The 14222-nt window shown below is 43.5% G+C and overlaps 1 protein-coding gene across 1 annotated transcript; it reads left to right on the forward strand.

The window, feature by feature from the left end:
• Positions 1-348: 348 nt before the first annotated feature.
• Wfdc9 (WAP four-disulfide core domain 9) lies at positions 349-2254 on the forward strand (the record flags this gene model as incomplete). Its single annotated transcript, XM_057780128.1, has 3 exons — positions 349-427; positions 1417-1558; positions 2233-2254. Coding segments are annotated over exons 1-3 (243 nt in total), but the record flags the coding sequence as incomplete, so codon positions are not given.
• Positions 2255-14222: the final 11968 nt, after the last annotated feature.

The following is a 14222-nucleotide window of genomic DNA, read 5'->3' on the forward strand; positions in this document are numbered from 1 at the left end:
GTAGAAGAATTGTTGATATTCCTCTGTTTCCTCTTGTATTTTGTACTTTAAGAATTACACAATCTAAGGACTCGTTATTTTCCTTCAAGAAAGCAATGTCTTCTAAAAAGAAGCGATTTCACCAAAGAAGGCATATGTCATGCAAGATGGGAAGCAGCCCAAGGGAAACCGACGGCTAGCGAGGGAGTTGGTGTACATGTGGGGGCCAGCAGAACGGGAAGGGCAGGACATAGAGTAAACACGCCCCCCAGCGTGTCCTTCTCCTTCTTGCTCAGTTTGCCTTCGTTTCTTTTCTGCTTCTAGCAGCAGTGGATGAAGATTCCTCTTCCTGTAGATGTTAAGTCAGCGATGAGGCTCCGGATTCTCCTCTTGACTGTGCCCATCTATGGGGTTGTGGTGTTTCTGCACGTTCTGGGAAACCTCAAGGGTAGACATGGTAACAGTAATTGTATGACCTCTGTCCACTCCTGGCATATCTGTCATAGCTGACTTAGGGCCCATATTTCAAAGTCGTCCTTCAGAAGGTCAGACACTGACAACCTGAGTTCAGTTGCTGGAATGTATGGTGGAGAGAACTCTCAAGAGTTGTCCTCTCGCCTCCCCATGTGTGCCATGGCTCACGCATGCCTTCACCCACATGCATACAGCACACACACACATACACACACTACAAAACTTTAAAAATCAGAGCTATCCTTAAGCGGGGACACCCCAGCGAGACTACACTGCACGCTTCCAATCTAGTGTCCCTTTAACCTCCGTCTACGTCTCGAAAGCATTACCAGGTTTGTGGAAAGAGCAAAGCCTTTCTACACCACACAGAGCACGAGGAGACACAATTTTCCATCAGACCTGCTCAGTTTGAATCGTGTGAAGGAAGTATTAACAACCAAGTTTTTCTTTGCACTCATATTTCAAAATCTCTGTGCTTTGGCTGGGTGAGACATCGATGAACAGCACAGTGTGATATTAGTCACGTCCTGCTGGGCTCTCTGACAGAAAGAGCTGGGGCAGAGCCGGACCCACTGGACTCTCCCTTGGGATGAGTGGAAAGTGAGGTTTCTACTGGTTTTGGCTCAGTTTTCCCATTCTGCAAGTTGGGTTTTATCAGTATAAACTTGGTCAGGTGGTATATGTTGGGAAGGCACCCCTGGCCTGAGCTGTAGGACCCAGAATCCCACAGTGCTCTGGTGACAGCTGGGAGGAAGGATTGCCTGTCGTACAAGGATGCTCTCTGAGAGAGAGACTGATTAGAAGTGGGGGGGATTTTGAAGGACAGCCTCTGCTATCCTGGATTCTTCCTGGTATGGGGCATCCAAGTTCCAGAAGGGTTTGCTTGGTCTGAAGATCTAAAAGGCTGTCTGCTGCCCATCATGAGTAAGTAGACCCTGACAACCTCTAGCATCTCCATTCCAGGTGAGATCAAAGAAGTCGACCAGTGCTGGGTACAGCCTCCCAAAAGGTTTTGTGGGAAAAGGTGCACAAAGGTGCACGGATGTTTGAGACCGAACCACACGTGTTGCTGGACATACTGTGGAAACATCTGCTTGGACGACGAGTGAGTGGCTGTGGTGAGAAGGCGGGGGCATGGGCACGCTTGAGTTCTGCTCCTCGCATGCTATCCAACCCACTGTTCAGAAGTCGCGGGTTCAGATGGCAGCCACCTGAAGTTCAGTCACAGAAACAATTAGATAAAGCAAGAAGCTCCTATCTCTAAATCCTTCCTTTCACCAAGAAATCAAGGCACTGACGTGGGGTCGGGTTTGCTTTTCCCACTACTCTCCTTCAGTTTCTCTGCTTCCCATGCGACGTTGCCCACTAGTTCAAACGTCCCTCGTTTGTCTGAAAGACCCGATCACTACTGGTTCCTTTATCTCAGCCAGACCCTAGAAGAGCGTTTGGGGGAAATCACTTTAATTTTTTTTAAGTTTATTTATTTAGTGTACGTACACTCAGATATGCAGCCACGGGTGTGTAGAGGTCAGAGGACAGCTTGTCAGAGCTGCTTCCCGTCTACCTTCTAGGTCCTTGGGATTGTACTTGGGTAACCAAGCTGGGTGACATGTGCTCTTAGCTGCTTATTTGTCTTGGAGGCTCAGAAACTTGATTTCTGAGGACAAATTCTGATGTAACAGAGATTTCTGTCATTTTCCAGAGCCTCCAAGCTATTGTTTGGGTATGAATTTATTCCTAGGGATACTGATGTCTAACAATCTGATTTTTCTCTTTCAGAGAACCGTTTAAAACACTGATGAAGCCGGGCGGTGGTGGCGCACGCCTTTAATCCCAGCACTCGGGAGGCAGAGGCAGGTGGATCTCTGTGAGTTCGAGGCCAGCCTGGTCTACAAGAGCTAGTTCCAGGACAGGAACCAAAAGCTACGGAGAAACCCTGTCTCGAAAAATCCAAAAATAAATAAATAAATAAAACACTGATGAAACTCTAGTCTCTATGCGGTCCACCGCTGGTGTGGGTTGCGCTGTGACCGACCGGGAGGAATGCTGCCTGCTTCCCTGTAGGGACGCTCACTCCAGCTGAGAGTCTTTCTGCTCTCTCCTAATGTCTTCACTCAGAGAAAGTCCGAGCTTTTGCCAAATATACGAATATATCAACCTGAGGTTCTGTGGTTCTTACATATTTTTTTTAAAGATGTGTGTTCTCTCTTGCTAGAAAGTCCTAATGCTTGCTCCCATCCCGTTGTGGACACAGGCACAAGTCTGTCTTCTGTGTATTAACTAATTTACTGCAGCGAAAAAGCAAAGAGGTTAACAAAAATTCCATGGCGCTGCTAAGCATGATGGCGCACACTCGGCAGTGTGAGGCGGGAAGATTGCAAGTTCAAGGTTAGCAGCAGCAGCAACAACAAGTTCACGTGACTATCAAAATAGTTAATTTATATTCATAATACATTTTTTCCGAGGGTCATCTGAGATGGGTACCAAGAGCTCCCAGGAGGGGCTTCTCTTTCTCCCATGCCTAGTTTCCTTCCTGCCCTACCGTCTTACCTGGCAACCATGCTCATCTCCCAAGTCATGTGTTCTGGGCTTTGCTGCCTGTGTTGCTTATCTGGACTGTGTCTGGATGTGACTTGACCTGGATGAGAATATTAGAGGACACCTTCCATGCATTCAGCCTGATGCCTCTGTCTGGAACAGAGAACAAAGTGTGTGTGTGTGTGTGTGTACGTGTGTATGTGTGTGTGCATGTGTGTGTATGTGCGTGCCCTCTGGAGGGACAACAGCTGTTTCTTCATGATACAAAGAAAGGAACAAAGGGTGAAAAGCACCAGGGAATGGAAGGGAAGGGATGTTTTCAGCTGGGGCTGGGTATTTTGCTTCAGTATTAGGTCCTTTTCCTACCTTTATGTGCCAAGCCAAGACACAAGGGCTGCAAAGGAGAAAAGATGTTGGTTTGTCAATATCAGCAAAAGAGTAATTTGGCACACAGTTGCTGCAGTCTGCAAGAATCATGCAGTGAGATTCCAGCTGATTAACGCAGAAGGCTGGCCCACCAGAACAAATGTGTTCTGATGGAGATAAACTCAGTCGCAGCCACCTTTTGTATGATGGCTGATTCTTACAGTAGATCTCTTGCAAAGCCATAAGCATTCTCTTTTGGGGCAAGATTTAGCAGTACATAGATACTGGGTGCAATTTTCCCCATGTACTGGTATTTTTGGCCACCTTTTCCCACCCTGTGGGTCCTCGGGAGGGAATTTATTCACACAGTCAATTGCCTCGGTTCCCACAGTCTAATCTCGGCTTCATTCCCTGAGAAGATTTTAGAAGTCAGCTCCCTCAGTTATCTTCTTCTTGGCAGAACGTTTAGTGAGGAGAGGAGTCCTTCATATGGCTCACATTCTGGACCTTCAAGATAGGGGTGGCACGTCCCGGCTCGTCTGATTCTTAGTCCTTCATGATAAAGAGTCTGGTGCCCTAAATTGTCCGATAGCTGACTTGGGAAAATGCTAACCTTAGTTAACCCCAGTTCTACCCTAACAAAAAGATATTAAATCCCCTTCATATGGACGGCATTAAGGATGCACATCATGGTTTGCTTGGGCTTTGGTTTTGAATTTGTCAGATCATGAATTTTGTACTATATAACCATAAATCCCCCTTGTCCAACTATGAAGGGTCCAAGAATAAGAATATAAAAATGTAAATTCCAGAAACAAGAATATAGAAACAAAGGCACACAAAGTTGTAAGCCTAGGAGAATGAGAACAGACTGTCAGTAGACTTCTCAGTAGCTTGAGGATTAACTATTAACAGTGGGTTACTCTGCTTTACAACCCATAGCTCTATTAACAAGGTCAATGCATCTCTCTGCAGACTGAGAGCCTAACACCCCCGGCCATCTTTGAGCTGAGTTAACTTTTAGGAGATAAATCTATGACCTCTGGGTTACGCATCTTCCCTGCTATGTGAAATTGGCAGCATCAACAGGGAGAGCACAGGGCTCACTAAACACTGCCTGGAAGGACCAAGGAAGACAACAGATTAAGTACAAACACTAGTTTAACTGAAAAACTCTGTTAATAAAGATTGTAAAGTAAGGCATCTAAGTTTTCCCTGGAGATTGTAAAAATTCCTTTGTTCAGACCTAATGCCTGGTGCCCCAAGCACAAAATGGTGGGTTCAGAAACCGGCCTTTGCCACAGAGAATCCATCTCTGGCTGTGGTCTCAGGTAGCTGATAAGCTTTTTGTGCCCCATGGAGATTTTTTATTTTTTATTTTATTTAGTTATTTATTCCTGGAATCTGGTTTCTGGAATAAAGTTTGCTTCTGGTTTATTAGACTTTGGTGGTGTCCCCATCTTTGCATCACTACCCCCTCGACCCAACAATAGAAGTAATTTTCAGTCTGAAAAGTCCCCTTTTAGCTAGCTACACTGATGAAAATGCTAGTGCAGATCAAACACCACACATTTCCCTTCAGCAGTTTATCCCGGTTACCATGGCCACCATAAACAGCCTCTGTGGAGCAAAAGGGGAGTACTCAGAGAGCACAGAGCTGTCGTGTTTCCTCCCCGTTTTCTGCATTTATCGATTACAAACTTCTAGCTTAACTGGCCACATTTAGGAATGCAGTTTAACATACACACTTCCCTTCTCCTCTTTAGAGTTTAGAAGCCTCTCAGAAGCTGCCTGGGCATCTTTTCTGGCCACGCCTCCCCAGGGCCATAAAGATGCTGATAGGGCACCTCCTGACTGTTATCTGCTTTTTGTCCCTGAGAAAATTCAAGCTCGAGAATTGCCTTTGTTCGCGCGTGTACATAAACTAGAAACTTTGCACCACTAGGAGAGAACAAAGAACATGATTTGAACAGCATGTGTGGGAGCTCATTCAGTCATTTCTTAGACCAGGAATTTTCTTTCTCTTAAAATTAATATCCCACACAGTAGAATATTTCGCAAGCGTAAACAAGACTGAAATCTTGCCATTTTCAGGAAAATGAACAGAACTGGAGGAATCACGTTAAGTGAAACAATCCAGTTCTCTCACACTGGAAATGAGAAGAAATAGAAGACACCCCGAAAGAGGAAGTGTGACGGGCTGGGAAGAGGGAGGAAGTCAAAAAGGGAAGGAAGGCTAGGGGCGAGGAGGAGCGTGCTCGTGACGTGCTCGTGACGTGATCTTGACGCATGCGTGGATGGAAGTGTAGCAGTGAGAACCATTTAACTCTTATAACTCATATATGTTAACAATTATGGTTACTATGATTCTGTGCAGAGAAGCTGAGGGACGCCTGAGGGGTCGGAAGAAGGTGGGCATGCAGACAGCGCAGCTCCTTAGCCAGCTACAAAGACACATACACCAGGGTTGTGGTTTGTAAAGCTTGATGGTTGGCTAAGCTCTCAGCCCTACTGCCTGGCGATGTGGCCGGTTGAGGCGGCGAAGAACAAAGCACTAAATGCCAGTGAGACAGGAGCAGAACTAACTTTATTTATTTATTTGTTTGTTTGTTTTGGGTTCACTGGAAAGGGGTGCATACCTCGTGTGTGTAGAGGTCAGAGGTCAACTTGTAAGGGTGGGTTCTCTTCTTCCACCATGTGGCTCCTGGGTATTAACGCAGGTCACTGGGTTTGGTGATAAGTGTCTTTGCCTGCGGAGATGTCTCACCAGTTCATGCATTTCTTAAGGAAGAAATTATTTGGCGCCTTCAGTGGCATCGCAGCAGCCAGTACATCCACAACCCAGGGGAAAAAATGTACATGTTTGTGAAAAATGAGCTGTATTTCTACAGATTGAGTCATACTGGTCGCCAAGTGTAGAATAAACAAGTTGGAGTGCTTCTGAAAGCATGACTTTGGAAATATGGGGGAAAGCTGAAAGGCAACCAAAACAATGAAAAAAAATGAAGTGTCCATGCAGAAGCAGTCATGGAGGAACTCAAGGACAAAGCAGATTGAGACAGGAAGCAAAGACCAAATGGTGACAGTCGTTTTTCAGGGGTGTGGGCTTGTGAAGGGGTTAAAATTGACCAGTCAGAGAGTGACACCAGAAAGATGTTCCAATAGTGAGCCTGGGTCCCCCTCCAGAGCGCCAATTCAGGATAAATACGCATCCTAACTACGTGTTTGAGAAGCCCAGAAAGCAGCTGAAAGGTATTTACACACCAGGCAAGGGTGAAACCGGCACACCTGAGCTCCCAGGAGCACTCCCAGCATCCTCTCCTCAGGATCCTCACATAGCTCAGTGCGCATGCCTCGGAAAACTTCCAACATCCAGCTTCTCCCTGGAGACGCAAAGAGAAAATTAAAAGAATACTTCCGACATTCCAGCGTGTTTAGAGGGGCTGTTGTAGGGTCTGGGTTTTGTTTCACACGCACTACTGGAGTTCCCCAGAACCACACATACCTCATGGAAGCCATAATCTAAAATGAAATAAAGCAGTAGGGGACAGTCTCAGAAGATGGGTATATAGCAGGCAGACACTAGAGGGAGCCAGAGAAGACACAATCATCGTTGCGGTTCGGGTTCATGATTCCCAAGTGGTAAGAGTGTCATGGTGAGAAGCATAGGAACAGGCAGCAGATTCGGCAGTTGGGACAGAAGCTGAGGGCTCACATCTTAAATCAGAAGCTTAAACCAGAGAGAAACTAGCGATTGGACAAATCTTTTAACTCGTCCGCCTCCAGTGACAGGCTTCCTCCAAGACAGGCACACCAGCTAGACCCTCCCCCAAACAGCACCACCAACCAAGGACAGAGACTATGGGGGACAATTCAATGGAACCACGACACAGGGATTTATCAAAAGATGAGCTGTAGATGAATTTCTGGCTTTGCAAGTATAGCAGAATGGAAACATTCAAAGCTGAAAAGCAAGAACAAAAACTTAAGAAAAAAAAACAACAAGCCGGGCGGTGGTGGCGCACGCCTTTAATCCCAGCACTCGGGAGGCAGAGGCAGGCGGATCTCTGTGAGTTCGAGACCAGCCTGGTCTACAAGAGCTAGTTCCAGGACAGGCTCCAAAACCACAGAGAAACCCTGTCTCGAAAAACCAAAAAAAAAAAAAAAAAAAAAAAAGAAAAAAAAAAGAAAAAAAACAACAGAAGACAAAATCCAAGAACATGGGAAACGGCCAAAGGTTTAGAGAGAAGAGTTTCCGAGATGGCCGGATGCTTTCTCACCCTCTTTTTTTTTTTTACAGTGTACAAGAGGATTTATTTCACAGCATTTCCCCCTTTAAATTAAATTCTAATTAAAAAGGAAGGTTTTAACTTCATCATAGTAATATTATATACAACAAAAACAGTTATTAAGAATTACAGTTATAATATCTAGTGTATTTGTATTTGACAAAATTGGAGAAGATATTTTATTATCTATCTTATCTTAGTGAGTCTAAAATTTCACATCTAATTTACCTTTTTATCATAACTAAGAAAAATTCCTCACCCTCTTGACTGAGACAAAAGTCTGGCTGCTTAAAACAAAGGCCTTGCTGGCTTTTGTCTCCCAACAGCAGACCTCTGCTGGTGGACTGGATCAGCAAGTTTAAGACTGGGTTGGACTTAACCATTAGCAGCCAATCAAACACCTGATCTTTCTTCGAACTGACCAAACCTAAATTAGGAGTGGAAAATTTTTCAGGAGACTGAACCCCCAGTCCTTGCGAAGTGACTGGATTTTCCAGCTTTTCAGAGGGTCATTTCCTCTGTGTGTCTGCTGCATGCGTGGTTTCCCCAATAAACGCCATTCTTCAACTGTTGGTTCTGTCTGCGGGAACAGATTTCTTCTCTGCTATCTTTTACACTAGAGAATTTTCCTGCCTTTTAATTCTCCAACTGGCAGAGAAGACAAACCCTATCCAGACCTCTAGACTATATCAGTTTGAGATATGTGTAATGAGACTGTCAACAGAACAAGAGAGAGGGCATAAAAAGCAAAGAAGAGAAAAATATCTGAGCTAATAATAGAAAAAAATCCCCCAGTTAATGCAGATACCACAGCACAAATGCAGATTACCAAGTAAGACAAACACCATCAGTAACCATTATAAAAGGATCCTTTAGCATGTCATTTACTGGAAGATAGTAAAGGAAACACAAACACTCTCAGAGAGGCAAACAGATAAGCCTAATGCCAGGGGCTGGGGAGATGGCTCAGCAGTCAAGAGCACTTGCTGCTCTCACAGAGGACCTGAGTTCAGTCTCACAACCTCCTGTAACTCCAGCTCAGGGGCGATCTGACGCTTCTGGCCTCTGAGGATACCCCACACATGTGCTAAATTTACATAGTATTTCCTTATGGACTTGTAATTCAAGAATAATGGGAATAGTTTTTTAATTTCTTTAATTCCTAAAATATTTAGTGGTGTGGAAAAACTAGCCACTTCTATCTTATGCTTAACATCATAACATTAAATAATTATTTCTATTACTGGTACTGTTCTTTCTGAATTAACTCCTTGTATTCTAATGTGTTTTTTATTTTTATAACTATCTGTAAATTCTGTGTAGATACTTGTTTCACTTCCTGTATCTAAAAGCCATTTTGTTGGTGCTATTATTTCTTTTTTAACTACTGGCAGGTTTATCATTGGTCTTAGCGGCTGCTGTTCCTGGGTGTGGCATTTTGTCTCTGCCACCTGTTTTGCCACCTGTTTTTCCCCCTTGGTATGGGTATTGATCTGCTCCTGTCTGGTTGCCATCTGTTTTGTTGAATTTGTATGCGAGGACCAGTATTTGCTGGTCCTCTGTTGTACCCTAAAAAAGGTCTCTGTGGGAATGGTTTCCTTCTTTGTCCTACTACAGCCCTCCATGGGTTCCATGGTTGATTAGGTCTTATGGGCAGCCCTGTTCTAGCCTTTCCAAGAGGTTTAATTTTCCTAATATTTTGCAAAAATCCTCTTGGTTTCTTACTGACTGGAAATGACAGTACTTTATCATTATCCATCTCTCTCAAGTTTTTGAAAAAATCTATGACTTCTGCCACTGTTTGGCAATTTTGAATTGGTCCTGCTAAACTCATTCTGAGGTGTGGTGGCGCTCCCTTAATTATCATTTTCTTAAATTGTGGAATTAATGGAGCTGCCTGTGGTGTGTTTCTTTCATTGTATATAAAATACAATATGCCTAATTTTCTTGCTAGCTACATACCTTCCTGGTATGTCATCCATTTACCTGCTGCTTCAAACTGGGTAAGATCCATAGTAGGGAATGCATGTCTCCAAGCTGCTGTAATCCAGTCTAATAGGGGGTGGATATCACCCCGGCTTACGTCTAAACAATGCTCTAGAGCTTCTGCTATACTCGGATTTTTTACTATATTACGGATTTTCCTCATTTCATGTTCTGTCAACATAACTGTGTCTGCACCTTTTCCCCACAGTTTCACTATCCTTGTGTCATCTTTCATGCCATTTTGGGCATATTCTCGTCTTAACTCACTTAAATCCCCTGGAGTAAATGGTCTTACTTCCTCTACCCATTCACCTCTGTGCGGTGCAGTTTCTTCTATATTTGGTCCATCCCCTGATAGGGGTACCCACCATGACCGTCCTTTTAATTTTGCCAATAGAGGAGTACTTACTGGAAAAGAGGGAACGGCTTCAGACTGTGGCTGACTGGCCAGGTTTGCCCTACATCTGGTAATATTCAAGGCTAGCTTTTTGCCCATTAATCTATCTTTATCAATATCTTATATTGTTTTTACCAATATTGCTGGTACTTCTTTCTTGGGGGCCCTATCTAGGATTGGATTTAGCAACTGTGGATCTGTTAACTCCATCTTTACTTCTGTTGGTTTCATATACCCTATCTTGTCACTAGGTGTCACTGTTGAGATACAGACCTAGGAAGGGTAAAGTCATGATTCAAACAAAAAGAAAGGGGTGTGGTAAGAAAGGACCTCATACCCTGGCTTATGGGGTGGAGTTCTGTGGGGTGTGGCATTACAGTAGCCTTCTGGAAGAAGAAATGCTTTGTTTTACCCCAAAGGATGAGACAGAAATGGTATACAGTGGAGTGAAAGTCATAAACATAGGTGGGGGTTGGGGAGGGAGTGGGTGGCAACTCAGATCAAAGACTTTAATACCCCGTTTCTCTTGCTCGGAATGACAAGCTGGGAACTAAGCTATGAACCACACATCCCATTTGCCAACCCTTCTTCTTGCTATACCCACAAATCTGTCCAGCTCAAGCACTTCCTTAAAGATAGCAGAGGAGAGGTTGGAGAGATGACTCAGCAATTAAGAGCAGTTGTTGCTCTTGCAGAAGACACAGGTTCAATCCCCAGCAGGCACGTGGAGGCTCCCAGCCATCTTTAACTCTAGTTTCAAGGGATCCAGCGCCCTCCTCTGGTTTCCTAAGCACTGCTTGCACATGGTGCACCACATCCAGGCAAAATGTTTATATACATAAAACAGCAATAAAAAAATCATTAAAAAAAATAATACAGAGAGGCAGAGGCAGGCGGATCTCTGAGTCTGAGGCTAGCCTGGTCTACAGATCAAGTTCCAGGACAGCCAGGGCTATTACACAAAGAAACCCTGTCTCAAAACAAAAACAAAAACAAAACAAAAGCAAACAAACAAAAATAGCAAAGAAGAATAAATCGGCACAAACTGGGAGCTGAGCCTATACGAGTCTGCTCAGCAAGACCCTACTCCAAATCTCTCGACAGTGCAGTATTTGAGCATCCTGAATGACGTCCATTATCACAAGGCAAGGTTAAGATTAGAGAATTAATGAGGAGTTGGATCAGGAAGATGTACCAGGCAGAAAGGGCATTGACATGGGCACAGGGGCCAGACCCTTAGAGTTACACTGAGTTAGCTTGAAGCAATTGCTCTAGGCAAAAGTCACGGGTTGTTTCGTGTTGGGCCATTAAAGAGAAGTCTCTGAGGGAAGGGCTGGTGGCCAGTGCTCTCACTTTCCCTCCCAGGCACTAGGGAACATCAGGGACTTGTGGCTGCCTTGCTCCAGAGCCTTATTTGCTGCAGGAGATTAGTATTCAAAGGTGTGGGTGGGGCCCCCAGGCCATCTGACCTTAGCCTCACTGAGTGGAACGGTCTAAAGCTCTGGGCTCTCAACAATTGGTTTGCGAGCCCCTTAGGAGTTGAATGACCCTTTCACACAGGGTTTACCTAAGACCATTGGAAAACAAAGATATTTACATTTTTGATTTGTAACAATAGCAAAGATACAGTTATGAAGTAGCAACAAAAACGACTTTATGGTTGGGGGTCATCACAACATGAGGAACTGTACTAAAGGGATGCAGCGTTAGGGAGGTTGAGAACCAATGGTCTAAAGTTACCTGATTGGCCATTTATGGCAGGACTGATCAGCAGACAATTTTAATGTATTTTTTCAGTAACAACAACAAAAAGATCAGTGGATGGACATTTTGAAAACTGTCTCAACCAGCAGTGCTAATAACTTTAACTAAATTTGCTATGGTGTCATCACTTCCTAACAGTGCAGTAAAATACCTAGAACAATTTATTGATAAAAATTAAAGCACTGTTCTTTTCTGATTAATTTATTTTTATTCTGTGTTCATTAGTGCCTTGCGTGCATGTATGTCTGTATGAAGGTGCCATATCCCCAGGAACTGGAGCTATAGACAGCCATGAGCCACCATGTGGGTGCCGGGAACTGAATTCGGGTCCCTTGGGAGAGCAGCCAGTGCCCTCAACTGCTGAGTCATCTCTCCAGCCTGCACACTGCTCTTTTTGATGTTTGTTACTTATGCAGAGGAAGGTTGGATGGCAAGCAGTTCTCAGAACAAGGCATTCAAATAACCAACAAATAAAAGCATTTGAAATGTTTTGATACTAGACATTAAAGTTCTCGGTTTCGTGGTGGCAGAAGTCAGCCAGTTGTTTCAACTGGCAAAGGTCTTGCTGCACAAGCCTGGCCACCAGGAGTGTTTCCCTCCTTTCTGTGGGTTTTGCACCTTGATGTGGGTTCAGGAAAGCAATCTGATACACACAATATGCAAATCTAAAATTTTTGCCAGTAATAAAAGCATTTTAATAAAACAATGAAAATCAATATCATTATCATGAAATGAACATAGATTAAAGAGAAAGCTAATACCATAGCAGAGGTGAAAGAAAGCAAAATAATAAAAATGCATTAAAAACACCAAATACAATACCTAGAGATATAATGTATCCCTGTGTTAACAGAACAAAACCAAAGACAAACTTAGTTGATTGACAAAAGTGTTCTCGACAGAACAGCAGGGGAAACCTGGAGACAGCAGGATATTTCTAAAATGTTTGTTCAAAACATTTTTTCAGTTGGCTTAGGACACCTTGTGGGGAACATTCGAGAGTTAGAATAAACAAGACTTTTGCATCAGCTGACCTTGAAAGGTGGGCCACAAACAAATGTCACCAAAGGAATAATTACAAGTTAAAGGTGTCCTAGAAGTATAGCTAAAAGAAGATTTGAGAATCTGGGATAAGGAAGGTAGAGGGATTTTAAAAAACCACATTGTTCAAGGCTGGAGATGTGTTTCTGTGGCATAGAGCTTGACCACTATATATGTTCCTGGATTTGGTATCCAATCCCAGGAAATAAAACATTGAAAAAAATACTATAAATTATTGTATATAAATAATATAAATATGCAAATTGAATAAGCTAATAAAAATCTCGGGAGATTCCTCTTGATTGTGGGAATTTATTTTTTCAAGAAAAGGTTTTATTGTGTAGCCCTGACTGTACTGGATCTCTCTCTGTAGACCAGGTTGGTCTTGAACTCACAGAGATCTGCCTGCCTCTGCCTGCCGAGTACTGGGATTAAATGCATGTGCCACCATCACCTGGCTGGAAATTTTTATAATGCTTACAACTGCCAGAAGTTGGCATGGATAAGTCAGACAAACTCAGAGAAGGCAAGAAAAAATTTAAATAGGAAATTATGAGAAAATATGTCCATGGTTAACAGTGATAAAAGAAGGGACTAATATTAAAAATTCAAATTACATTCATAATATGTGTTTGTATACTTTTTTGAGACAAGGATTCTCTATGTATATACTGGCTGGCTAAAAACTTGTTGTGTAGACTTGACTGGCCTTGAACTTACAGAGATCTGCCCACCTCTACTTTCCAAGTGTTGGGACTAGAGGCATGCACCACCACTCCAGGCTCTGTCTCTTCTCTTACAAGGATGGCAAACATGAAAAGGTCCTCACAGATGCCCTCGAAATGGAGCAACAGAACCTTCAACTATCAACAGCAGGCAGCAAACTCTTAAGACTCTTTGGCATCCAGAAGCTGAGGACAGAAAACCTGTGCAACCTACCTACCCTGGACTTGGCTGTGTAACCTGCAAGAAGCCCCACCTGTGAAACACACACGCACACACACACACACACACACACACACACACACACGTACGTACACACACATCCAGAAACAAAATTGTGTTTTCCAAATGACTCTGTTTACACAGAAGAGAAGGAGATGATAATAATAATAATAATAAAGTTATGTTTGACTGAACATGGTGGCACACACCTTTAATCCCAACACTCGGGAGGCAGAGGTGGGCAGATGTCTGTGAGTTCAAGGCCAGCCTGGTCTACAGAGTGAGTTGTAGGACAGTCAGAGTTACATAGTGAAACCCTATCCGTCAGAAAACCAACATATGTGTATGGGGAAACATGGTTTTGAAAATATGAAGAAAAGAACAGAGGAGGTTATTATATTAATTTAAGAATCTTTGGGAGGATGTGAGACCTGGAAAGAAAC

Source organism: Chionomys nivalis, chromosome 9 (assembly GCF_950005125.1).
Source record: "Chionomys nivalis chromosome 9, mChiNiv1.1, whole genome shotgun sequence".
Taxonomy (NCBI): domain Eukaryota; kingdom Metazoa; phylum Chordata; class Mammalia; order Rodentia; family Cricetidae; genus Chionomys; species Chionomys nivalis.